This window comes from Prionailurus bengalensis, chromosome B2, assembly GCF_016509475.1.
Source record: "Prionailurus bengalensis isolate Pbe53 chromosome B2, Fcat_Pben_1.1_paternal_pri, whole genome shotgun sequence".
Classification (NCBI taxonomy): Eukaryota; Metazoa; Chordata; class Mammalia; order Carnivora; family Felidae; genus Prionailurus; species Prionailurus bengalensis.
In genome coordinates this window covers 34,997,534-35,025,505 of record NC_057349.1, presented here as the reverse complement: position 1 = coordinate 35,025,505, position 27,972 = coordinate 34,997,534, and the positions used below count along the sequence as shown (strand labels likewise).

Below are 27,972 nucleotides of genomic sequence, written 5' to 3'. Positions count from 1 at the left end.
AGGACACTGCAAAGGCTCTAAAAGCTTGCGCAAAGCTGGCCTTGAAATGATCCCTCTGATTTCAAACCTCTTAAATCATAACGGCTTAGCAGCATGAATTTAATATGGACAAAAAATTTTGTTTTTCCCGCATTAACCCACACAAGGCGCGACTTAAGAAAAAATTCCCTCAGGTACCATTCATCCTAGTTTCATTTAAGTCCGTGGAGGCAGAGTATTTCCACCCTGAGCTCCGTGAACCATGCTTCTCCTTTACAAGCTCACAAACCAGCCCCTCAGGGACTTGATGATCCCCACTGCTGCTCATGAGAGGGGCTGAGAGAGGGCCCAGGGACGTCCTTGGAGGTGCATGGCTACGTCCAAGGATGAAGGGGACCCCGCAAGGAGTCACACATTCTGCCCTCACCATCGCCTGCCATTAACCCTGTCACGGCCACCTGGATTCATCTGATTTCTGCAATTCGGAACCAGGGGCTACAGTGTGGTTTTTTCCTTCAGCTGGGTGATGGCATAGGGCCAGAGGCCAGGTATCTAGCAGCATCAATAAAAGAATAAAGGGGGGGGGGGTAAAAAAAGGAAGAAAACTATGTCCTCATTTACACCATTTGGTTAATACACACTAAAAGCACTTGGAGAAAACAATGAGCATAGTGAACCACCCAACTGAAAGAACATAGCTTTATACTGTTACAAATAATAAAAATACCTCACCTTGTTTCCCAAGTACAAAGAGAGAAATCATTTTGAGACAGAGGATCCCACAGTTGCACACCCAGCTGGCAAACACGTGGGGTCTGGAGCTCCTTCCCCAACCACATTACAACATCAGCTTGACACATCTGTAAAACATCTTCCCTGCGGAAAGTTGGACCCTAAAGATCAAACCCGGGGAGGTGCCCTCTCCCCAGGCCAGCACTCTAACTCATCCCCTCTGAAGACACTTGGTAAAAGCGACCCAGCTGACAGAAGCGGTGCTGCCTCAGCAATAAAGGGCTCTGCCGAGGGAGGACCAGGAGTCCAGCTTCTGAGAAACCATCCAGATAGGCGAGCGGGAAGGGAAGGGAAAGGAGCTGGGGGTGGGGGGTGGGGGTAGGGGGGGCCGGCATGAAAACCTGATGAGATGGAGGAAAGTATTACCTCAGCAATTACCATTTCAATTATAATCAGACTCCAACCTGACGTCACTGAGACTCCAAGGGCCATGGACACTGGGAAGGCAGTGAATCTCTTGAGTGCAATGACATTACTTAATCTTGGTTCTAGATTCCATTCTGCTTGGGGAAACTGCAACAGTTTCTTTAATTGACCATGGCTTTCCATAAAAGTATGGGTGGTGTGGCCAGGAAGACAGGACAAGCAGGCCCACCACCTCGTAAGGGATGGCCCTGAAGTCGGGACCGGCTGGCTACCCTCTCTGTCGCCAGGGAGCCAGCAGAGGGGATCACACCACGCAAGTAAGGGAAGGCATCAGCCCTGTTTCCTGCCTGAGGGGCAGCCTCAAGGCTGCGGTTCCAGAGGGTGTGGAAGAGCCCAGTCTCTCACAGACAGGTACCGGCAAAATCCCGGCCAAGCAGGGAGGCTGGAAGAGTCGGGAGGGTCAGGCTCTGGCCATTGCCTCCAGCATACAGCTGGCTCATACACGCATGCATAGGGCAGATAACTAAGTAACCTTAGAAAGTGGTTTCCTCGTTTCTGTTTTTATTTCTCCCCTTTTGATCTGGTCTTCGGACCTCAAAGTTGTTCCTCTGTACAGTCCTTGTTTCCTATAGTTCTGAGAGGGTGGTTCCATCACAGATGACCAAAGGCTGGACCCCTCTGGCTGTAACGTAGACCTTCCAGTGGGTGGCACCGGCATAGCCTTGAAGGGAAACAGCAACAGGAAAGCAGGTGAATGGCAGGGACTGGGCACACCTGTTGGCACGAACAAGGCAGGTCTGCCTGGCATAAATATGCCGTTATTGGTCCTCTCTGTAACTGGATGTCCAATGGGAGCCACTACGAACCCAAGTGCTTCATCACCACCACTCACCTGGCTAACTATGACTCACAACTCAGCAGATTTACAAAAGCAAGATGCTCTAGATGAGGCTGGTGCTGGGCATCAATTCTCAGACCCATCTCATCTTTCTTGGCAAGAAGATACGATGAGTTCTGAGGGAAGTAGGACCCCCCCCATCCAGGTCTCCTAATGTTATCGGTCACATGGCCTCATTATAGAACATCCAGAATGGCTCAGACCAGCACTTCCTACACTGTGTTCTGCAAATAGTAACATGCTGTTAGGATAAGTCCAATGGGTTCCATGGTCAAGGAAGTTTGAGAAACACTAGGTTCCTCTAAGGCTTCTGGAGACTTCTGTACACTAATGTGCACTATGTAATCACAAGACAGGCAGTTCCCCAAATCAACTGATCCAACAGCCCTATTTGCCAAGGGCTTTTCTAAGGGGCTCCTGTTCCCATCCCTAGGGTCATCAGTGATCTGAAGAACTGTTTAGGAAACACTGACCCTACATTATTTGAGTGGAGGAGGAAGGTAGACTTAAAAGCTTTAAAAACTTGGAACACTTCAATAAACTCCTGATGGAAAATTATCTAGAGTGCGACATACCTTACCCATCATTAAATTGAGAGCACTGAATAGAATTTAACCTCTACTTAGTGACTCAAGAAAGGCCACTATGGGGGTGCGTGAGTGGCTCGGTCGGTTAAGCGTCCGACTTCGGCTCATATCATGGTCTTGCGGTCCGTGAGTTTGAGCCCCGCATCTGTGCTTGCTTTGGATTCTGTGTCTCCCTCTCTCTCTGCCCCTCCCTCGCTCACACGGTCTCTTTTTCTCAAAAGTAAACATTAAAAAAAATTAAAAAAAAAAAAAAAAAGAAAGAAAGAAAGGCCACTATGGGCAGTGACTCATCAACCACGGCAGGTAGATGATGAAGCATTCTTGAAAATGCTTCTCATCACAGGTTTTCTGGTGATGTGTATTCCTGTCCCCTTCCTGTCTGCCTTCAGAGGACAATGCTTACTTCGGCAAAAACCATAGAACCCACTTGTCACAGTGCCATTCTTTAGGGCCCCCCAAAATGCTAGAGCTGCCATCTGTCCTACAAGCACTGAATTATTCTCCTTTGCTGTCAGGGTCCGCTCCTGTGCTCATCTTTAACTGTGGCAGCCGCAGCCACCGCTTCTATTTCTGCCACTGCTTCAGAAGCTCACTGTCCTCCCCAGCCCGCCCTCCCCGTTCTTCTCCCAGACCTGCCCTCTCCCTCTTGTTGTAGTCAGTTCCCCATCCCTTCTCCACGTTGCTGTCCTGCGGCTGGCCTCTCATGCCCACGGGGCTCCTTTCCTTCTCGTCAGCAAGCCGGCCAGTCACAGCCCGGCAGGTTATCATGCTCCGGATTTTCGGCTTTTCATTGCTATTCCCACCAGCCTTTGATGCTCAAAGCTTCTTTGATCACTACCAGCCATCCATTTATTCCCCCTAATTCTTTAATTGGCATTCTAGAGGTTTGTGGGATCCAGGAACCTAAAATTTGGATAACTAAGGTGATTCTGTAGTTGTCTGAACTGTCTGGCATTTGCAGAACATAAGACAGAGACTTTTTCAAGCATAACTATGTACTCTCAAGCCCAAATGCCATCCATACAGGCTTGTGCAATAGACATGCCTCAAGGAAGGGTCACTCCGCTACAGGAAAATAGCTTCAAAAACAATTTCTACACAAAAATCCTCTTCTTTGCAGTAATTCCCAGGGGCCAGGCCAGCTGTGCTCCATTATCAGTTAACGCTTAATTTGTGCATGATTTTCATTTCTACATTGAAATAAGTTATGTAACGTGGATTAAAGCCTGTCATGGTTTGCAGTCCGTATCCTACTTCCAAATGGGTGAAAGGTTTCCAGGGACCAGGGTCTTCTAAAGAGGTAAAATTAAAAGAAATCAATTGGAAAACCAGTCTGGGCTCTGTCAGGGACCCTAGGCTTCCCCCTAAGCTTTGTGAGGCAGGAAAAACACAGAGGGCAATAGTGATACTTACTATCTGCTTCCGCCAAGAAAACTCTACTGTCAAACTGATTGCTACGGACAGCAGTTGATTCAAACTTGTTTCTTTGGAAAGGATTTTTAGAATATAATGCACAGAATAAGCCACAGTTGGGAAATCATGGAGCCAACGGTGAGTCATGACTGTGAGGCTATGACTTGGCAGTGGGACCCACACGGAAGGGAATATTTCCTCATGGGGTCGTTGCCCTTACATACTGCTCGCACTGCGTTATTAGCAAAAGAGACACAGAGAGGGTTTCCTCAAATCTAGAGTTGTACCTCCCCTGGCCTGCCCCTGGTGAAGGAGACACTTAAAGCTTGATGCTTTGCCTAGGTGATGGGAGGAACTTGGGATGGTCACCTCTCCTCTCTGGATCTCAATCTCTCCTCATCTGTAAAATAAAGGATTGCTCTAAAGATTTGCTTCTTTTTTTTTAATGTTTATTTTTGAGAGAGCATGAGTGGAGGAGGGGCAGAGAGAGAGGGAGACAGAGGGTCTGAAGGGGGCTCTGCACTCTCGGCAGGGCTCAAACTCACGAACCGTGAGATCATGACCTGAGCTGCAGTTGGACGCTCAACCAACCGAGTCACCCAGGTGCCCTTAAACATTTTCTATAATGCCTTCTAACTTGAAGTTTCTAAGACCAATGGAACACATCGCACATTCTAAATATATATAAAACGAGGCCCTTCTCTGCTACATTTCCTTATTAGTTGTTCTACCGAGCATAAATACTGACTCTGTCCATAAAGGAATGCTCTTTTTGACTCTATTTAATTGAAGCTTTCTGAAGGCAATGTTTAATTCTTAGCATATTTTCTGAGTTACAAACTACAAAGATCCTGAGACTGACCTTGCCCCCTGGGGGCCCCACCTACCAATATCCCCTGGCTCTAGCGGCATCGCCACGGACTGGCAGTGTCTTCGGCACTGGGAGGGAGGGATGAGCTGCAACATGGCCTCGCCGCTGCCAATGATAAATAGGTCATGCATTCTATGCATCTGGAGAGGGGAAAAAAAAAAAAAAAAAAAAAAAACAAGGAAGAGGAGGAAGGAAAAGGAAACAAAATAAAACCCAGTGGCACGGGAGATGAACGTACACAAATCTGTCTATATATGGCTCTGAGTGTCATACCAGCCTAAGCAACAAAGAAAACAGAACCAATAACACAATTCGCGATTATGTCCGAAAGACAAAAACAAACTAGTTTCTCCTAAGCATGGCATCTCCTGATCTTGAGACCAGGGTGAAATCCCTTCTGTGGGTTCTCCTAAAGAGACATCCTCAACAAAAAGCCCGATTGTAGATCTAGCACGAGCTTCGTAATTCATGACTACTTCTAGCCACAGCTCCAAAGTAGGCTAAAGGCAAATCATCTCAGTGCAATTTCACAGAAGTCTAGCAGAGGCCAACACATAGTGGTCTAAGTATACAATCTTCTGAGGGTCTGGTGTGAGCCAGATTTTTATTTTTTTTATTTTTCTAATATTTATTTATTTTTGACAGAGACACAGAGTGTGAGTGGGGGAGGGGCAGAGACAGAAGGGGGACACAGAATTCGAAGCAGGCTCCAGGCCCCAAGCTGTCAGCACAGAGCCCGACGCGGGGCTCGAACTCACGAACCGTGAGACCATGACCTGAGGCGAAGTTGGACGCTTAACCAACTGAGCCACCCAGGTACTCCAGCCGGATTGTTTTAGAGAAACAGACGGTCTGCATATCCTTTGGGCAACGTAGTATCATTTCTAGGATATTATTTCTTACTGCCAGAGTTTTGATGAGAATTGAACAGCAGGAAGTTCAAGTTCACTCTTTCGGGCAAGACCTAGGTGAGCAGATCTATCCTGCTACTGACTAAAAAGTAGTGACAGTAAGATTGGCCTCAGAGTTTGAATACCAAGGAGACAACTGGGCTATGCACGCCCACAGGTAACTACTGCACCGTGAGGGATACCACTGCCGCCAATAGGCATTAAGGGCAACCTGCTGTGTGCCAGGAACAGCTGCGAAGGTGACGTTGGGGTAGGCAGGGAGTAGGCACAAAGGGAGAAGCTGACCTTGCTCAGGCTCCTCTTCCTACCTAGATGGTGAGAGAAAACCTTCAGGACCTCCCCTTCCTGTCCCCTCCAGGAACAGCCTTTCTGTGTCCGCATAGCGCAAGGGTCCGAAGTCTGACTCCCTGGGCCGTGTCCTGATTTTCTCTTCACCACTTGGGCTTCCAGAGGTTTGGTTTTAGCTCCATCTTCTTGTGTCTCCAACCCTGGGCTCTCTGTTGCTCTCAGAGCAGGCCGTGGCCACGACTCCGTTTCCATGGCAACACTAGAGCCATTCAACTGCCACTGTCATGACAGAAGGAAGACTAACTAAGGAGGACTACTGGCTTGCAAATGACTGGCAGAAGCCCTGACATCTGCGGTCTTGAAGAAATTCCAGAAGACCAAAACCAAGTGGATGTATCTCTTTCTCATACAGGCCCGAGAGGGGGCAGAACCAGGTTCCTCCCCACCCAGGATGGGAAGAAATGGACACCAGGATGGAGCAGGCCAGCCCCGGGCAACACTGTGGACTGGGTGAGGTGGGCCTTGGAGCCCTTCACCTCTTTCCCCAATGCCTCGCCTCTTACAATCAGACCCCACTTCTCATCTTCTATCCCAAGGTTGCCTCTGGGATCCCAGGCGCACAGACATGTGACTTTACCAGGGTCTAGGGGCCCAGGGATGTGGACAACAGGGCGGAGTAACAAGGCTGAAGAAAAAGGAGAGCCTGGGCCAGGGCGGGGAGCAGATGCTCTAAGAAACCAGACTCTCAGGATTTTTGCCTATTTGGACCACTCCCCTTCCCAAAACATGCTTGTGAACCACAAGATGACTCTGATAGGCGTCTGAGTAACTTAGTATTTACCCTGTTGGCGGGGTTCCTCGGAGTCCCTGTTAAGCAGACTGGTGAAATTAACTTCAGATTCAAGTGGGAAAACCAAGATAAAGATAAAAGCTTTCGCCCCAAATTGTATCATAATTATGAAGATGAAATCATACTGGGGCCCGGAGTTCTAGCTGGGGACAGCAGAATAAACGTCTTTAAAATCTGAGGCAAGATCCCAGCACCTCCACCCTACTGCTGGCAGACAGAAGTTCTCACTCCTAGACAAAATGATTGTTTTTATAGGCTTTGAAATTCCTTTAACACGATTCAGCAAATCTGGAGCCAAACAATAGTATTGGGAGGTTGAAAACACAACCCGGAGTTGGTAGGGGTCACAGTTTGGGAAATTTCATCCTTTTAATTCTTCCAAACCAATCCAAACTCAAAAACGGTCCTCAGGAATGAGACTCAACAAAAGGGCAATTCAGAGAAAAGTAAACAGACACAACTCAGAATGGCTTTTACCCAGTCCACTCACCCCAGAGGGGTAAAAGTGGGCTCTGGGTACTTGGCCATGGACTGAGCAAGAACTGTTGCCACCCAAACTAGTCTGCCTGCCTTGAGCACGTGCCCATCAACCCTTTTGTCCCCAAACCTCTCAAGCTTTCTGCTTAGCTAGTTCTCTACCCAAAGTTTCTTATTTGTTTATTTCTGGGGAAAGCCAACCTGGGAATTGGGTGGGTAGAGCCCTCCTATTAACTTCCTGTGTCCTTGGGCAAATCATTTACTCTCTCTGGGGCTCAGTGTCCCTAGCCACAAAATGAGTAAGTTGGGGCGTTTATTTACGGTTTGCCTGCTTTACACTTTGAGGTAGGGAACTCAGACTAACTGCATGCTTGGGTCCTTTCAAATTTTAGGATTCTACTTCCTAATGTAGAAAAGTAGCTTGCCCCCAAGTGTCTAGAGCAGGAAACAGATCTGCAAGGTAACCAGACTTTAAGCATGCCTTCATAACAGGGCAGGCCACACCAGGTCCCCTGGCAAGCAACAGGCAGAGAACTTCAGGTCATGTGGATGTCCCTTCAAGTCACCTTGAGTTGACACGTAGGGAAGGAAGGGATTATGACATCAGCCCCGGGGCTAAGTGAGGAAAAGCCTCGACCCAAGTCCTCTCAAAATGTCCTACCTTACTACCCACAATAGGTTCCGGTTGAAGAAGGAAGCACTTTTTTATGGAGGCATCTTTTGGAAATGGCAGGTAGGTGAAAACAGGAAAAAGCTCACGTAAAATGTGTGATCTGTTTAGAGGTCTTCTCCTGTAAAAGTTTGGAAGAGACAGAAGTAATTCAGCTGGGCAAGCCGGCCTCTATCTCCATGACTAACAGAGCTAAGCACGGTGGGAAAACTGTGGGCGGTGGGTAATGAGGGAAAAATATCAGGACAATATCTTAAGTATCAGGTTCATGAGGAACAGTCATGCCAAATCAATTAACTGTGACATGCGCAAGCACACACACAACTCCACAGCCACGATTTGTACGTGTGGGTGGGATGTTTATAAAATCCAGCTAAAACAACATATAGAGGAAGGAAATAAACGGTCCATTCATTCTATCTTGGAAAAGAGACTGAAGTAACAGGCCAGGCGGGAGAACAGAAGGGAGGAGGAACGGGCAAAAATCATGAACCTGAGGCGCTGTGGCATGCGGTGGGAAGCCTGACTAGTTAAAGTGAGTATTCAATCATGCAAATCAATGCATAAGTAAGAAATCAAATAAAGGTTTAAGAAAGACAAAAGCATTGAGAAATTATCTAACAAAAAGGTCCAAAAAAAGCCATTTTAATTCTCTTTTGGAATGGTTCTAGATGGAAACTGGCTTTCTTTTCTTCTAGACAGAAACCTTCACCCCAAAAAATAGACCATGTCTTCTATAGGACACAGGAAGAAATGGGAAGACAGACCTGCATTTCAATCCTGCCTGGGTGACCTTAAGCAAGGTACTTAACCTCTCTGATCCCCACTTTTCTGATCTGAAAATGACAATGATAATTCCTACTTCCTAGAGCTATTATGAGCATCACCAATGAGCAACAGGCACTAACCACCATGCCACACTGCCTGGCACAAACAAGGTGCCAGGAAATGAAGCTTCCCTTCCATTCTTCAGGCTTTCTCGTTAGCCCTCCGATGCTCAAGAGGCATTCTGCGTAAAAACATGCACAGAGATAATCTGTGATGCTATTAGGCAATGTCAGTGTCCACTCGTGGCGACAGCCCTTCCAAGGCACCTCTTCGACTTCATCCTCTTTATCTCCCATCACTGGTTTTTCAACAGCGAGCTCCTGAGTATTGTCTGACTCAAAGAGGGTACTGGAGAGTGTTTACACAGTGCGGGGCATGGGAGGGTCTCAGGGGTACTGTTTGGACCTTCGGTCTGCCCCCTTGCCACCACACACAGACTAAGTGCCCTTTCCCGCACTCACCATGGATAAGGAAATGGGAGCCACCGCTCAGGAAGGCAGCGCCACCACTTGGTGAAAAGCCCTTCGGGGAAGCCCTCAGCCACCTCGGGGTACTGGCACAAAAAATGCTGAAGCTCCTCTGGCAGCAAGAGCTGGCCCGTCTTGACAAGGCGGACAAGAGCAAGACAAAATAACACAGAATTACTTATCAGGAATGTCACAGAGCTTGCTGCCTTCTGGGCATCGAACAGATCATCTGTCAGGGGGAGAAGCGCGTTCCTTGCTCACCTTGATCACCAGAGGATGGAGTCTCTCAAATTTCTTCGGGGTGTCTTCCAGGAGCATCACCTTGAGGGGTAATTTCTGAGCACAGCCACTGCAGTTGGCAGGGATGGGGTCCGACTCATTCTGCTCACAACTGTTTGCCCACCAAGAGTCAAAGTCTGCGACAGGAAGGGACGTGGAGAAGGCAGATACAGGAAGAACACAGCGGGTAAATCTAGTAGCCTCAGCAGTGAAAGCAAAAAGGAGAGATATAATAGTAATTTTTAAAAGCTAACAATGATAAGCACTGGTGACCTCTGAAAAGATACATACGAAGTAGGTAGCCTCTGAGGAAGGGGCAGAGGGCACAGAGGATGGGGTAGGAAGGAGAGGTTATGTTCTTTATAATCTTCTATACTTTACAGAAAATATTTTTTTAACACGTATATGTATCTCCTACGTCAAAGCAGCAACGTTGACCAGTTGGTATATTCAGTGACGTGGGGCTGGAGAGGTAAATCTTCCACTGTTTTCTAACCTGTGACCCAAGCGTCTGAAAGTCTACAGCACTTGGGGGAGGGGCCGGCAAAGGTCCCATCATCAGTGATGAGCCCCATTGCGTGTCTTCTCCAAGTGGAGGCCAGGATGACTCTGGGAAAGGGAGAGCAAGAAAAGGGTGCAGAGAGAAGGGATGGAGAGGAGACGGGACATTTCAGGGGCCCATCTCTGGAGCGAAGTGAGTTGCAGGTGCCCATCAGACAGTGCTCTGTCCCGGCTCAGAAGTGGATAAGGGCTACTAACCATGGTTTCTACCCCTCCAAGGGCTGCAGGTTGGTCAGCAAGGGAAGAAGGGCCCACCAGCCCCTGATGTGAGTGCTAGTTGCCTGCCCACCCCCTATCCCTGGCTGGTCCTCCTCTGAAGGGTTGACTCCCTCTCTACACATCCCTTCTCAGTTTCCCTCTCCTCCTCCTCCCTCCCTCTGACACTGTTCTGTTGATAGTGTTATTGCATTATTTCTTGTTTGTGTTCTGTTCCACTCTGGGTTTCATCTGTGTTCTTGGAGATTGTTCTTATGATAAACTCTAATTTGGATCCAAAATGCTTTCACCAGATGGTTTCTGATTAAAACCCAATGGAAACCGAATCCGGAGAAAGCCTAGAACAAAAGATAAACAGACCACCAAATGGGGCTGAAATGAAATCAATTCTCTGAACCAATAAACACACTTGGAAAATGACTCTTAACCAGAAAACATTTGCTGTGGCCGGCAGCAAGGGCTTTTTCCATGTTTTCTTAAGGCAGTAGTAGCGGGGCGGAGGAAATCCCCACCAGGGAAGGACTGTGTTTGTTCTCAGCACGTCTCCTGAGGACCCTCCAAACACCCTCCATCTCCTGCAGACAGATCCTGTGTTCCTTGAGGAGGCTGTCACCTCCCCTCCTCACCTGCCTTAATTGTGGACAGACTGTCACAGCCAGGACACAATGCTGCACCCTTAAGCCTGCCAGGGGCCTCCAAGGACACCCGGGAACCCTTCAATGGCACCTGTTTTGGTGGCACACTGAGGCTGCAAAGTTATCCTTATTTTTCCTTCTGGAATGTTTTCAAATGTTCCTGATTAGAGGTCAAATATGAATTCCTGCCTAAATACAAGAACTCTGGGTAATGGACATATAGTGAGGCATAAATAATCTAAACATGTTATAATTATACAGCATTTCAGTTTCCAAAATCCTCACGAGGGAGAGGGAAGGAAGGGGAAAGTGCCAGGCCTGGTGCTAGTCACCATCGCGTGCTGTATCATTTACCTGTTGCCGTAGAATTACTGAGGAGGCAGCGCTATTCTCCCTTTACAGATGAGCAAACAGAGAGTGACAGGAGACAGGCGCTAACCATGAGTTCCCAACTGGGGAAGAGCACAGAGGGGGCGGCGGGGGAAACGAGAAAAGTAGCTGCGGAGGAAGGCCGTGATGCAGGCTTCCAGGGCATGAAGCACATCTGACTCTGAGCAAAACAAGGAACCATCAAAGGCCTTGGGCAGGGGTTTCCTGATGCTTTAGGAAGGTTATTCTGGATTGTGACTAGAGTGAGAAGAGAGAGGCTGGGAAGAGGACGACTGGGTTTTACTTTGTTTTTGTCTTTTTGGCGGTGGGTGGGGTGGCGGAACTTGTCCTGTGATGAGAGGTGAAATATAATGAGGTAAACTGAGGCAGCAAAGACAAAATCTACAGATCTAAGCAGCACTGCAAAGGGGCACCTGGGTGGCTCAGTCAGTTAAGCGTCTAACTTTAGCTCAGGTCATGATCTTGCGGTTTGTGAGTTCAAGCCCTGCGTCGGGCTCTGTGCTGACAGCTCAGAGCCTGGAGCCTGCTTTGGATTCTGTCTCCCTCTCTCTCTGTCCCTCACCTGCTCGCACGGTCTCTGTCTCTCTCAAGAATAAACGTTTTTATTAAAAATAAAATAAAATAAGATAAAATAAAATAAAATAAGATAAAATAAAATAAAATAAAAAATAAAAATAAAAATAAAAATAAAATATAAGCAGTGCTACAAGAATGCCTCTGCAGCCGAGACTGCCTGAATGCACCTTGTCTAAGAGAGCCCGGACACAGGAGACGCCAGACACCTGCAGATTCATTATGACATTTTTCTGCGGTCATGCGTCATATTCTGACGGAATCAGTTAGGTATGGCAATCTCCCCAGGAGATAAGAGTCATGTGTCAGGAGAAAGGGGGCATCTTCTCTCAATTTATAAAGGTGCCTCAAGAGCTAGCAGGAGCAGTTCTGAACCTAAGAGCACAGACACATTATTTTAACTGTAACTTAGTTAATTTCAGTTTTTATTCTGAACTTTAGATATTCTTGGGATTTCCAGGTAGAGATGCTTTCAGAAGCAGGTGGAAGAAGAAAACCCTGGGAAGAAAAATCAGGAAAGAAAAAGAAAGAATAGAGTACTAAAAAGTGGACTCAATAAGGTGGCAGAATATAAGACATTCACATCCAGACACAGGAACATCAATTACTTCTTACTCTCCTGGCCACAGTCATTTAAAAAATTGGAACGGAAAATGGCCTCTTTCACAACCAGCAATAAATTTAACAAGAAGGGCATAACATAAGACCTGAATAAATAAACATATCATACCGCCATCTTGGGCAGGAAGGCTAAATACTACAAAGACGCCAAGTCTACCCAAAAGTATATTCAGTAGAACTTGGATAGGTTCCCACCAGAGTTTGCTTCTGATGAAGGTAGGAGTAGGGTGAGGCTGTGACAATCTCATTCTGAAGTTCATCTACAAGAGTAAATGTATAAGGACAGGCAATAATCCATCCCCTGCCCCAAGTAACTCTGGAAATAATTTAAGGGCCAGAAAGCATTCTAGGTAATACAAATGAATTACAAAGTATGGTCACTGCTCAAAATCTATAGAGGACACCCCCCGCAGGCACAGATACCATTAAAGAATACATTAAGAGGGTGCCTGGGTGGCTCAGTCCGTTAAGCATCTGACTTCAGGTCGATCTCGCAGTCCGTGGGTTCAAGCCCCACATCGGGCTCCATGCTGACAGTTCAGAGCCTGGAGCCTGCTTTGGGTTCTGTGTCTACCTCTCTCTCTGCCCCTCCCCAGCTTACCCTCTGTCTCTGTCTCTCAAAAATGAATAAACTTAAAAAAAAAACAATTAAAAAAAAAGAATACATTAAGAGCCTCATATGATACACCTCAGGCAGATGGTGGACCTGAGGACCCTCACCCCTCACTGCTCATGAGTCACTGGATGGCTCGAGCCTCTCTCCATGCTGGGCATAAAGAGGGCAAGACTGGAGGGAAAGAGCATTATTTTATTTCTCCATGTAGATAAAACATTTAAAAAAAAAAAAAAAAAAGGCGCCTGGGTGGCCCCGTCGGTTGAGCGACTGACTTCGGCTCAGGTCACGATCTCACAGTTTGTGAGTTCAAGCCCCGCGTCAGGCTCTGTGCTGACAGCTCGGAGCCTGGACCCTGCTTCAGATTCTGTGTGTCCTCCTCTCTCTGCCCCTCCCCCACTCGTGCTCTGTCTCTGTCTCAGAAATAAACATTAAAAAAATTTAAAAAACCCACAGCTTTATTGAGGTTTAATTCCCAGACCATAAAATGCATTCACTTAAAGTGTACAATTCATTGGCTTTTAGTATATTCACACAGTTGAATAACTATCACCATTATCTAATTATAAAACATTTTTATTACCCTAAAAAGAAACCCCGTGCCTATTAGTAGACACTTCCCATTCTAACCCCTCTGCCGCCAGCCCTAGGCAACTACTCATCTTTTAGTGTCCGTGCATTTGCAGATCCTGATATCTCAAATAAATGGAATTGTACGATATAGGGTCTTTTTTGTCTGGCTTCTTTAATTTAGCATGTTTTCTGGGTTCATCCATGTTACAGTGCATATCAAATGTTCTTTCCTTTCTATTGTCAGGTAATATTCCATTACGTGGATATACTACATTTTGCTTATTCATTCATATGTTGCTGGACATTTCTACTTTGGGGCTACTACGGACAATGCTTCTATGAGTATTTGCATACAAGTTTTTGTGTGGACATGTGTTTCCAATTCTTCTGTGTACACACCTAGGAGTGGAATTACTAGGTCACTTAATAACTCTGTGTTGAATTTTCCAAGGAACTGCCAAACTTTTCCAAAGCAGCTGCGCTAGTTTACATTCCCATTATCTGCATATCTTTTTTTTGGAGAAATGTCTACTCAAATCTTTTGCCCACTTTCAACTGGCTTATTCGTCTAATATCGTACGGTAAGAGTTGTAGACAATCAAGTCTTGAATAAGAAAAAATGAGGAACTTGCGCTACTAAGTATAAAAACGTATAGCAGCATTCTATAAAGCTACTGTAATTCAGAAAGTACCGTCAATCCTCATTATTTACAGACTCTGATCTGTGAACCTGCTTACTCTCTGAAATTTATTTGTAACCCCAATAAATTCCTGTGGTGATGCAGAGGGGCGAACTCTAGCTGAGGTGGAAGGAGACAACACTCTACCTTTTTGCTTCACCTTCGAACTGTAAACGAGTGTCCTTTTGGCTACTTGGTGCCACGGTTTTCGCATTCTTATTGTGGTTTTGCAGTTCAGAATGGCTCCCAAGGATGCTGTTTGTGGGGACGGGGTATATGGGAACTCTCTGCACTTTCTACTTAGCTTTGCTATGAACCCAAAACTCAACAAATAGTTCACTAATTAAAAAATGGCCTCGGAGCACAGTGCTAAAGTACTCTCTAGCACTCCTAAGTGCAAGCAGGCTGTGATGTGCCTTCCAGGGAAAATACATGTGTTGGGTAAGCTTTGTTTAGGTAGGAGTTATAGTGCTTGTTGACGTGAATTCAGTGTTAATGAATCAACAATATATATTAAATAAAGTATCTTTAAACAAAATATACATAAAACAAAATCAGGTATTCATCACTTGATGAAAATGTGCCCAGAGACTCTCAGGAACCTAACTCTGATTTTCCCTAGGGGCAGTGGGTCAGTAATTAGTAATTACTAATTAGTAACTGGTGCAAACACTAATTCAGTGTCTGCAGGGACTTCATAAAACATAACTACAGAAAATAATGAGAATTGACTGTATCTTCTTATAAAGCAACAAAAAGTTTGCATAGACTTTATGAAACATAACTATTGCAAATAATAAGAACTATGTTCTTATAAAGTAACAGACAAAAAGTTTAATAACACAGAATAAAGAATGCAGTAACAAATCCGGCGTGCACACACACACACACACACACACACACGAGAATATTTGATTTGTGATAAAGGTCAATTTCAATTCAGTGAAGAAAGGATGAATGGATGAATGCAATAAATGATGTTGGGACAATTCACAGTAATTCACAGAAAAATAAATATAAATGGTCTATAAAACATATGAAAAGATAATCAACTGCAATAATAGTAAAAAAAAATACATCTTAAAATAAGATAACATTCTTCAGTTTTCTAACTGGCAAAACAGTGACAATATCCAGTCCTGGTGAGCAACATATACTGTTAATGAAAGTTGGTATAAGTTTATGAAGACAATCTGGGTAGTATTTATTATAATTGAAAATGCCCTTTAACCCAGCTATTCTACTTCTAAGAATCTCTTACAGGAATAATAGTATATGTATATATGGGGGCACCTGGGTGGCTCAATCAGTTAAGCATCCAACTTCGGCTCAGGTCATGATCTCAGTTTGTGAGTTTGAGCCCTGCATCAGGCTCTCTGCTGTCAGCACAGAGCCTGCTTCAGATCCTCTGTCCTCCTCACTCTCTGCCTCTCCCCCATTTGCATGCACACTCTCAAAAATAAATTATTTGAAAAAACTTTTTAAAGGTACGTATATATGAATGTCCCAGGTGCATTTTATAACAGCAAAAAAACCACAAAAAAACAAAAAAACAAAAAACTAGAAATTTAAATTATGGAATAGTCACAGGATGGAATAGTATAAGATCCTGAAAAATGTGTATACTGGGTTGAATAGTATCCCTCTCAAATTCGAGTCTTTCTGGAACCTCAGAACGTGACCACAATTGAAAACAGAATCTTTGCAGATGTAACTAATTAAGATGAAGTCCTACTGAAGTAGAATGGGCCTTAAACCTAATCCAAATGGTATCCTTATGAGAAGATAAGAGGATACAAAAGACATATGGAGGAAAGATGGCCATGTAAAGATGGCCGCAGAGACTGGGGTTCTGCTATCATGGCCAGGGGACACCAAGGATTTCTGGCAATCACCAGAAGCAGGCAAAGAAGAATCTTCCCTAGAGGTAGTACAGTCTTACTGAGATCTTGATTTAGGGGAGAGAGGCAGAGGGAGAAAGAGAGAATCCTAAGTAGGCTCCAAGCTCAGCACAGAGCCCAACACGGGGCTTGATCCCGTAACCCTGGGATCATGACCTGAGCAGAAAACAAGAGCCAGATGCTCAACCAACTGAGCTATCCAGGCACCCCAGATTTACTGTTGTTTTAAGCCACCCAACTTCTGGTAGTAGCTGGAAGTATTTACGCAAGCTACATAAGGCTTTTCTCTATGTGTGCGTGTGTACCCAAAAGTATATCTATCTGTACGGCCATGGAAAAACTCAGAAGGATGTATATCAAATTATTACCAGGGGTTGGTTTGGTGGAGGAGTTAAAGGGATCAAGAGAAATTTTACTTTATTAAAAGTGTATTTTTAAACATAAAAATCTTATACCTTTTTATTGTCTTTGTATGGGTTTTATGTATTTTTCAAATAGAAATGTCTTTGGAGGCCATGAAAACTTATGAAATGGAGGGTTCAGTCATCTTAAGAAGGCAGGCCTCTGGAGAGGTACTCTACAGGAGCAGAGACACTGGCCAGGCTGGCGTCCAGCAAAGGAAGAGGGGGAAGTAATGAGGAAAAGGGATCACTGGAATGGGGTAACTTATGCCATCCATCTGAATTAGGGGAGCCAATCTTCAAAAGGAAGAGCTACTTTTGATTTCTCTACAGCCCTGAGATCACCAAGGTGGATAAAGAAAGTGTTTATATTTTGGTGGGAAGGGACTGGGGAATCGCCAGGCGATTGGGGTGCTTCCTCCCCTTCCCATAAAATGCCCCCAAAAAGGAGGAGTGCCCAGATTTCCAACTTGGCCTCTATCTTTCCAGATAGGATGGCTTCACCTGATGTGTTCGCTATACAATCGGCTGGAACCATGATAGCACAAAGTGAGCAAAATCCCATCCTGGAAAATAGCCAGCGGCACAGAGCAGACCATTCCATGCCACTCCAGGACAGAGCTCTTCTCCGGCCACCTTACCTGCTGCATGTGCCTTCTTTCCAGCCTTCCCTCTCTTTCTATCCACTCTTCCTGCAGCAGCAGACAGAAAGGCCCATGGAAGTTGGATGGTAACTTCCTAACTTTCTTTTAATGTCCAAGGTTTCTTTGCTCCAAAAAAACCTCCTTATAGGGGCGGCTGGGTGGCTTAGTCGGTTAAGCGGCCGACTTCGGCTCAGGTCATGATCTCGTGGTCTGTGAGTTCGAGCCCCGCATCAGGCTCTGTGCTGACAGCTAGCTCAGAGCCTGGAGCCTGTTTCCGATTCTGTGTCTCCCTCTCTCTGACCCTCGCCTGTTCCTGCTCTGTCTCTCCCTGTCTCAAAAATAAATAAAAAACGTTAAAAAAAATTTTTTTTAAATAAAAAAAACCTCCTTATAATAGCTATTTTAAATTTTAAAAAAGTGTGACAGAGAAGTGAAACCCCACGTATTACACACATACACTGGAATATTACTCAGTTATAAAAAAGAATGAGATCTTGCCATTTGTAACAACATGGGTGGACCGAGAGGGTACTGTGGCTAAGTGAAATTAAGTCAGACAGACAAAGGTGAATACTATATGATTTCATTTACATGTGGAATCAAAAAAAAAAAAGGGGGGGGGGGCGCCTGGGTGGCTCAGTCGACCCTCAGTTGAGCGTCCGACTTCGGCTCAGGTCATGATCTCACAGTCCGTGAGTTCGAGCCCCGCGTCGGGCTCTGTGCTGACAGCTCAGAGCCTGGAGCCTGCTTCAGCCTCTGTGTCTCGCTCTCTCTCTGCCCTTCCCCTGCTCATGCTCTGTCTCTCTCTGTCTCAAAAATAAATAAAAAAACACTAAAATTTTTTTTTTAAAAACAGGCAGCAAGAGACTCAAAAAAACAGAGAACAAACTGATGGTTGCCAGAAGGAAGGGGGAAGAGAGGAATGGGCAAAATGGGTGAAGGGGGCTGAGATACGGGGTTCCAGTTATGGAATGAGTAAGTCATAAGGATGAAAGGTAAAGCATAGGGGATACAGTCAGTTGTACTGTATTAGCCTTGTGTGGTGACAGATGGCAGCTACACTTGTGGTGAGCACAGCATAAAGTGCAGACTTGTCCAATAACTATGTTGTACACCTGAAACTAACATAACATTGTAGATCAATTATACTTCAACTTTAAATTTTTTTAATGTTTATTTATTTTTTGAGAGAGAGACAGCATGAGCAGGGGAGGGGCAGGGAAAGAGGGAAACACAGAATCTGAAGCAGGCTCCAGGCTCTGAGCTGTCAGTACAGATCCCGACGTGGGGCTCGAACCCGAGCCATGAGACCGTGACCCGAGCTGAAGTCGGATGCTTAACAGACTGAGCCACCCAGGTGCCCCTATACTTCTATTTTAAAAAATGGACTCTAGAGGCACCTGGGTGGCTCTGTTGGGGTTCGACTCTTGATTTCAGCTCAAGTCATGATCCCGTGGTTCATGAGATAGAGCCTTGCACTGGGGTCCATGCTGACAGTGCAGAGCCTGCTTGGAATTATCTCTCTCTGCCCCACCACTGCTCATACATGTGTGTTCTCTCTCAAATAAACTTAAATATATATATACATATATACATATGTATGTGTATATATATATATATATATATATGTATACATGTACGTGTGTGTATGTATGTGTGTGTGTGTGTGTGTGTATATATTTAAGTGGACTCTAAACGTGAGACTTTAGGTTAGTCAACCCCCTTGCATATCAAGTTTCCTCATCTTTGGAAGGGACAGAAAAATGGTAACTACCTCTGTAATTGTTGTAAGGACTGAGAAAATACACAACACAGTACATGGCACAGTGCCTCCTACACAGTAAGTGCTTGACATATTTGTTATTATCACCTCAAATTTTATTTGCAAATAAAATAGTAGGGCATTTTCTGAGGTCCAAGCAGTTCATCTTTGGGCACTAGCCTAGACTCTGCTTTGGTCCTCAGTTCTAAGTCATTGAATGATCTACTCCTAAAACCACTTGATGTTGTTGCTGGATCTACTCCAACCTTCCCTTGAAAGGTCATGGATATGTAAAGTTCCAATTATGCAGTACAGATACAGAGATACACTTTTCCATTGTATATGAGACTATCTCAGACCTCCTCAGCATCAATGGGTGTCATAATTAAAAATTATAAATGCCTAGGGGCGCCTGGCTGGCTTAGTCGATAAAGCATGAGACTCTTGATCACAAGGTTGTGAGTTCAAGCCCTGTGTGGGATGTAGAGATTACTTAAAAATAAGATCTTTCAAAAAAAAATTCTTCTTTAATGTTTATTTAGTTTTGAGAGCGAGACACAGAAACAGAGTGTGAGCAGGGGAGGGACAGAGAGAGAGGGAGACACAGAATCGGAAGCAGGCTCCAGGCTCTGAGCTGTCAGCACACAGCCCCAAGCGGGGCTTGAACCCACGAACCGTGAGATCATGACCGAGCCAAAGTCAGACGCTCGATCGACTGAGCCACCCAGGTGCCCCAAAAATAAAACCTTAAAAAAAAAAATTACTGATGTCCCAAGTAAACAAATTGGGCCTAACATGCAGGAGCCTGGCTTGGCTGAGGGCAAAGATAGCAGACAGTGAGTGTGGTGTGATGGAGAGAACACCATACTAGAATTAAGAAATAAAGGTTCGAGTGCCAGTGAGGCATTTTAGCTGGGTGAACAAGTTACTTCACCTTTCCTGTCCTCAATTCCCTCTTTACAAAACAAGGCTATGTACTAGATCAGTGCTAAAGTTCCTCTTTAGCTCTAAGACTCAGTGATTCCATGGAAGGATGAAAGCCAAGAGGATGGCTGGTAGGATCAAAGTGGACATAAAGATATGAGGTCGGGACTGGGGGGGACTAAGAATGTGACCGTGAAGGGAAAACTATGGGTTAATCAGATAAAGGATTAAGTCAAACAAGTCACACATTACCCATAAGGCTGTAGACTGGGAAGATGAGCTGGGCGGAATGCCTAGGAAAAGACTAGTTCAGGAAAATTCTAAAGGGCCAGGGCTCGGAGGATGGTTTATCTTTGGACATGCAATGCCAGCCAGAAAAACCTTGTTCTGGGCACCAGGGAGTGGAAAGGAGGCATCTGGTGAGCTGAGAGAGAGCACAGAACTCCCAAATCAAACTAAAAGCTAGATTCTGTGGGTATAGTGTATAGCGACACCCTACTCACAGCAGAGGCTAAGAGCTCAGACTGCGAGGATAGGATGGGTTTGAATCATGGTTCCATGACTTAGTAGCCTTAGGACCTCGGGCAAGTGACATAATGTCACTGTCCCTTGGTGTCTCCATCCTTAAAACGGGCATACAACCAGAACTTCCCTCACAGGGATAATGTAAAGATTAAATGAAGCAATATATGGAAAGCCCTTAGAGCGGGGCCTGGCATCTGGTAAGTACTAAATAAGTGTCAGCTTATTTATTTTCTGCTGCAGAGTGGGAGGCTGACGTGAGTCACTATGGAGTCCCTCCATTCTTCTCTTCAAGAGAATTCAGGAGCAGGGTTTCCTACCCAAGGCTGAAACCTAGAAAAAGAACCCCACCTCTGCTGCCTCTTGTTCCCTGGGTGGAGTCAAGAGGAGAAACTACCAGAGGTCAGGTATTCACCATTGCTCCCAGTGCCCTCGGTCATTCCCAAGGCGCCACTGCAAGGAGTGTCAGATGATCCAGGGGCCTTTCTTTGACAGGCCAGCCCTTAGGAAACAATATGCTTGAGGGCTTTCCTTTAGGGAGCTGAATCTGCCAGGCCATGTTCCCTCTACATTTACTTCAAAGGTACTGCTAAGTAATTCTAACTAAAAGGCAGTTGTTCATTGGTACCATGATATCAGGAAGGATAATTTATTTTTTTTTCCTTTTCTAGCCCTCTTACAGGCCCAGCAGTTCCTATTTCTTGTACCTAATTCTCCTCCATATGTTTCTATTTATCCCTTATATTATTATGTATTCTTCAGTTTCCTTCCAAATGCTATGCAAAATGCTATTAGTTGTACATGCCCACAGCTTCCCAGAATGATCACACACAAGAATATATGGTGCATCAATATCCACAACTGGTAAGTAAAAGCAGCACTTTAATAGTCAACAACATTAAAGAGCTAAAAACCACACCCTTCCAATGCTCTCTCTTTACAACTGAGCTCCAAGAATTCAGTTTCCACCTGCAAGGCAAAATACTCATTTGGAGTGAACCCAATAGTTAGGCTTATTGACAAGACATGAAGGTTTCTTCAATTATTAGACTCTGATTTAGAGAATGAGCAATAGTGGTCCATCAACTGTCACTTCCTAACTCAATAGCCTAAGGAAATTTCCCTTACAGGACAGGGAGAAACAGAGTAACTGCCATCAATTTGGTCCTAAAAACTGCTGACTTGATCTCTGTGTGCCAAAGGGCAGAAGATGCCTTTAGGGAGGCAGTGAGAGGAAGACAGGAAAGGAGGCTGATGCGTTGATGCGTGTGAGGAAGCAGCATCAGGCTGGCCTGACAAGTTTCTCTGGGTCTTTCCCCCATGTGCTCTGGACCTTTCTGACAGAGGAGTTGGAAACATCACTTTTTTTTTTTTTTTTAAAGCTTTGTTGATGACATTTCAAAAATACAAGGAAGTTATATCTGGAATTAAAAACTCTATACATATGAGCTAACTAAAAAAAAAAAAACAAAAAAACCCAAAAAAACACCAAAAAAACCTCACAAGGCTTTTTGCTTTACAATGTTCCCTTCCTCTGATTTTAGCATAATTTTGAAAATCTTTCCATAATTTCGTCAAGTGTACAAAAATAGCTTTCAAAGGAGACTCAATACAAGGGATTTTTATGACTGATTAGCTCTTGGCTTAAAGAGTGACATTATAGAGGTGCCCGGGTGGTTCAGTTGGTTAAGCGCCTGACTCTTGATTTGGGCTCAGGTCATGATCTCATGGTCGAGGGATGAAGCCCCATGTCAGGTTTTGCACTGGGCTTGGAGCTTGCTTAAGATTCTCTCTCTCTATCCGTCCCCAGCTTGAGCTCCCTTCCCCACTCTCTCTCATACTCTCAAAAAAAAAAAAAAAAAAAAGTTAAAAAAGAGAAAAGAGTAACATTATAAAGTATAGCTTCCACTAGGAAATTTTTTCTGAACACAACACTGAGGAGAAAGCATGCTTCCTAAACAGTTTCGATTCCAGTTATGTTGGAATCTAAAGGTTTCAGAACAGTTACACAAAAACTCCCATAATACACTTGTGAAATTAATTTCCATATTCCTTTATCCGGGCAAATAAGATGAATACCACCAAAATAATAAAATGCAGGGCACCTGGGTGGCTCAGCTGGTTAAGCACCTGACTCTTGACTTTGGCTCGGGTCATAATCTCACAGTTCATGAGTTTGAGCCCCACATCAGGCTCCGCACTCACAGCGTAGAGCCTGCTTGGGATTCTTTCTCTCCCCCTCTCTCTACATCTCCTCAGCTCAAGTGCTCTCTCAAAATAAATAAACTTTAAAAAATTGGGGCGCCTGGGTGGTGCAGTCGGTTAAGCGTCCGACTTCAGCCAGGTCATGATCTCGCGGTCCGTGAGTTCAAGCCCCGCGTCGGGCTCTGGGCTGATGGCTCAGAGCCTGGAGCCTGTTTCCGATTCTGTGTCTCCCTCTCTCTCTGCCCCTCCCCCGTTCATGCTCGTCTCTCTCTGTCCCAAAAATAAACGTTGAAAAAAAAATTTTTTTTTAAATAAAATAAAATAAAATAAAATGCCCTCTGTTCTGTCTCAAAAAGCAAATTTCAGGGGCGCCTGGGTGGCTCAGTCGGTTAAGCGTCCGACTTCGGCTCAGGTCATGATCTTGCGGTCCGTGAGTTCAAGCCCCGAGTCGGGCTCTGTGCTGACAGCTCGGAGCCTGGAGCCTGCTTCAGATTCTGTGTCTCCCTCTCTCTCTGCCCCTCCCCCACTTGTACTCTGTCTCTCAAAAATAAACATTAAAAAAAAAAAAAGGTAAATTTCAAGTCTTATCACACGTTACAATCTTCACAAAAGGAAACTCCTCAAATGGTATGTCAGACCAGAAATTCCTGTGCTCCCACTGATACACTGTTACTAAATTTAAATGTTTCTTAAATTCAACTTATTGGCAAAACTGCACACTTAGGAGCACTAAGCATACTGTGAGGCAGAGAAAACACTATACTGAAAGAGTAAGACAAAGTGGGACAAAAACCCAGCCCACCAGGCTAAGGACTATTCGAGGATCTGGTTAAACTTTTTTTTTTTTTTTCAACGTTTATTTATATTTGGGACAGAGAGAGACAGAGCATGAACGGGGGAGGGGCAGAGAGAGAGGGAGACACAGAATCGGAAACAGGCTCCAGGCTCTGAGCCATCAGCCCAGAGCCTGACTCGGGGCTCGAACTCACAGACCGCGAGATCGTGACCTGGCTGAAGTCGGACGCTTAACCGACTGCGCCACCCAGGCGCCCCACGAGGATCTGGTTAAAAGCAAGCTGGACTCAGATGTTTTCAATAAATCAACAGCTATTTATTAAAATATCTATTATGGATAGGGATCACAGGAGAGAAAAGGGTAGATAAGATACATTGAAATTTTCCTTATAAACAAAAATACTCATCCCCACCATGTGTGCTTTGGAATCGGGGTTTGAATTTGGTTCCCCCAGGAGTGTTTTTCTGGCAAGTTTCTTAATCTCTCTGAGCCTCAGTTCCTCAATCTGCAAGACAGGAACAACAAAACAAAAACAAAAAAACAAAACCCCAAAAAACCCCTATCAAATAGAGTTTTAGCGGGGCCTGAATTAAATAAGACAAAATTGAGGGGTGTCTGGGTGGCTCAGGTCGGCTGAGTGTCCGACTTCAGTGCAGGTCACGATCTCACAGTTTGTGAGTTCGAGCCCCGCGTTGGGCTCTGTGCTGACAGTTCAGAACCTGGAGCCTGCTTTGGATTCTGTGTCTTTCTGTGTCTGTCTGTCTCTCTCTCTCCCCCTCCCCCGATCAAGCTCATTCTCTCTCTTTCAAAAATAAAAACAAAAAAAATGTTTTTAAAGACAAAAGTGGGAAAGTGTCTCTCATTAGATGTCAGTACATGTTATTTCCTTTCCCACCATACACTGTCAAGAACACCGTGTAAGTAGTAAAATGCAGGATTCTACCTGGAAAGGGTCTGTCTTCATCACCCCCATGCAGAGGAACTCCCTTATTTTCTGGCATATACTTCTTGGTAATGGGCAAGGACATCAGCCGAATGTGATGGATGAGTGAGCGCCAGGTGTGAGCTCCAGAAAGCACCGGTTCAGGTGGTAATGGGCTGAAAGGTTGAATCACAAAGTAGGCAGTGAGCAAGATTAATCCCAGGGTTACAAGGACCTATAAGGAAAGACAGGAAAAGGATTAATAATTGTCCCAGCAAACAAAATACTTTAATGCCAAGAAAAAAAAGAAAAAAAAAACAAACCAAAAACCCCAGCCTCTTCCATTATTTTCACTGTGCCTTAGGAACTAATCCATTTTCATAAACAAGTCATTTACGTTCATTTTTTTAACCTTTTATGGTTTCATTTTTTAAATGTATTTAATTTATATTTTATTTTTTTTAATATAATTTATTGCCAAATTGGCTACATTCACTCCTGAATGAAATACATTTAAAGTTTGAGTACTATGAGAACTGCAAGGCTCACCAACCTTCTTCTTCCTCTTGTTTTTTTCTTTTTTAAGTAGGCTCTATGCCCAGAGTGGGACCTCAACTCACGACCCGGAGATCAAGAGTTGCATGCTCCACCAACTGAGCCACTCAGCACCAGATTTCTATGGGGCTATGTCCTCCATTAAAAAGTATACACAAATACAGTTTAATTATAAATATATAGCTTTCATCATGGATATTTAACAAAATGGGTCAAATTTCCCAGTAACTCATGGTAACAAGAGCAAAGGCCAACTTATTCATAGGAAAACTAAGGTTAGATGGTAGAAGCAGTCAACAGTAAAATTTGGGGAGAAAGTTGAAGAGTTTGTGCCCTGTTTAAGGAATCTCCAAGTCAAAACACGTTTTTACCTTATACACGGCTATAAGGAGAGGATACTGGGGTGGTCCCCTCTGAGGTTCATTCTTTTCCAGCAGCTGTCTGATAAATTTTTCAATTGCCTTCTCTGACATGCCACATTGATGGCCTGTCTGTCTCACCAAATCAACAGTCTCTGAAAGTTTGTCATAAATGCTGAGCTCATTGGCAGCAAGATCCATGTCTTCCAGTACAAAATCCCTGAGAGAAAGTAAATGTAAAAAGAAAGATGGTTTCTTTAAAATACCTTCTTCCTCAAAGTTACTTCCTTTATTTTTTTTTTAATTTTTTAATGTTTTATTTATTTTTGAGAGAGAGAGAGAAAGAGCAAGCAAGCGAGCAGGTGAGGGGCAGAGAGAGAGGGAGACACAGAATCCGAAGCAGGCTCCAGACTCTGAACCATCAGCACAGAGCCCAACGCGGGGCTCGAACTCACAAACTGTGAGATCATGACCTGAGCTGAAGTCAGACACTTAACCAAAGCTGAGCCACTCAGGCACCCCTCAAAGTTACTTCACTTAGAACAGAGCTTCATGGGGAAGGACCAGCTTCCTGTTTTCCCCAATCCACTGCAAGCCAATGCTTTTGTAGAACATAACGAATGTCTAGATTAGGTCAAGTTAGTACTACACAGCTTTTAAATGTTCCTTAATTGTGGGCTAGTAACACAGTTTACTGGTTCACAGACACTTTGAGGAGCGCTAGTCTACAGCACAATAAATCCCTAATGGGACTCTGAAACACTAGTGCCAACCAAAAGGATTATTGAAACCAATCACAGGAGGCCTGCTACTGGCAATTTACTTAAAAAGAAATGCAATATGGAGTGTTGTTGATCCATTATTTCTTTGCATTTGTATTAGATACACCTTTTAGCAACACAGGAGGAACTAAGCACTGCAAGATTTACTATGGGGAACGTACTGACACGTTTTGCTACTGGCAGAGCAAGAATTTCAGGCAACACAAAAACCACGGCACTGGGACTGTTCAGACCTTGCAGGCTGGAGTCCTCATACTTTTCTGCAAATACAGTTTTAGACAATAAAGAGCATTTTACTTGTATTTCATATACTTGAAAGACCTAAGATCTTTAACTAATTTCAAAAGTCAATTTGTTCTCATAGTTACTTTAAAGCCAAACTGTTTCACAGCGGCCACAGAAGAAAAGGTAGAAACTAAAGTGGCAGAGTAGAATACTCTCTTGTAACATTTGTAACACGCAATCAAACCGTTCTTTTTAAAAAATGCTTGTGTCTTCTGTCACTTACCAAAGGAAAAACAGTGCTTGGGATTTATGCTCTTTTATTGGTCTCTTTTTCCCTTACATGTAGAAGTCGTCTTATTTCACATATGTCACGCCCAAAGTGCTTCTAACCCCAGAAAGCACTGACGTGGAACGACTCTATTTTTTCAGTAAGGAGATGCTGCCACCTGTAGAGCCAAGGACAACGGTCTTGCAGCTCCTGCAGCTCCGTGGAGAAAAGCAAGCACCTCAGCCTATCTCCCCTTCCAGCAGCACCTCCCGATACTGACCGATACTGACCGTTTGGTCCTTGGTAGGACTATTAACCCTTTAGTTCACTAGCTCTTAAGTGTGCCTCCACACTGGAGTCACCAGAATTTTTAATGAATGCTCATACCAGGGCCTCAACCCAAACCAATTAAATAAAACAGTACTGGATTTCCAATGGTGAATTAACAGGCAGGTAATCTAGACTGAGGAATTGGTTGGGGAGGGGCGGGAACCCCCACACGCTAAAAGGCTAAATCCCTTCCCCAAACTCTTTGCTCTTGCTCAGACTGTGTTTTTCCTAGGCCACATAGGCTTTCATTTCAAGGTTCAGATAAAAGGATGGTGTAAACTCTATTTAAAAATGTGTATTTTCAACAAATGGTGCAGGGACAGCTAGATATCCACATGCAAAAGAATGAAGTAGGACCCTTCCTTCTACCATACACAAAAATTAACTCAGCACGTATCAAACACATAAGAGCTAAAACTATAAACTCTTGGAAGAAAACACAGGGGAAAAAGTCTTCATGACCCTCCATTAGGCAATGGCTTCTGAGATACGGCACCAAAAGCAAGAGCAGAAAAAGAAAAAATAAATTGGACATTAAAAATTAACAATTTTTGTGCTACAAATGGTAACTTTTAGGAAAGCGAAATGACAACCCATAGAATGGGGGAAAATATACGCAAACTCTATTTCTGATAAGAGTTCTAGTCCCACGTCGGGCTACGCACTGACAGTGCAGAGCCTGCTTGGGATTCTGTCTCTCCCTCTCTCTCTACCCCTCCCGTGCTCTCTCTCTCTCTTGCACTCTCAAAATAAATAAATGAACTTAAAAAAAAAGTCAGATAATAACTTGGGAGATATTGAGCATCTGGAACTCCTGTACACTGCTGGTGGGAATATA

General features: G+C 44.5%; 1 protein-coding gene across 8 annotated transcripts in view; it reads right to left on the bottom strand.

Annotated features, from left to right (window-relative positions):
• Nucleotides 1-664: 664 nt before the first annotated feature.
• Nucleotides 665-27,972, bottom strand: part of CB2H6orf89 (chromosome B2 C6orf89 homolog) — a 41,813-nt gene continuing 14,505 nt past the window's right edge. For 4 of the 8 annotated variants that reach the window (XM_043591258.1, XM_043591259.1, XM_043591260.1 and 1 more), the window contains 7 exons: nt 25,542-25,749; nt 24,637-24,850; nt 9,659-9,813; nt 9,392-9,531; nt 8,094-8,223; nt 4,923-5,046; nt 665-1,858 (listed from right to left, as the gene is read on the bottom strand). In XM_043591258.1, the coding sequence (XP_043447193.1) occupies nt 1,764-1,858; nt 4,923-5,046; nt 8,094-8,223; nt 9,392-9,531; nt 9,659-9,813; nt 24,637-24,850; nt 25,542-25,749 (1,066 nt within the window). In that variant the 3' untranslated portion in view covers nt 665-1,763. Of the gene's footprint in view, nt 1,859-4,922; nt 5,047-8,093; nt 8,224-9,391; nt 9,532-9,658; nt 9,814-24,636; nt 24,851-25,541; nt 25,750-26,819; nt 26,981-27,972 lie in introns of those variants that run through there. The other 4 variants (XM_043591263.1, XM_043591264.1, XM_043591265.1 and 1 more) reach the window with 4 other exon arrangements.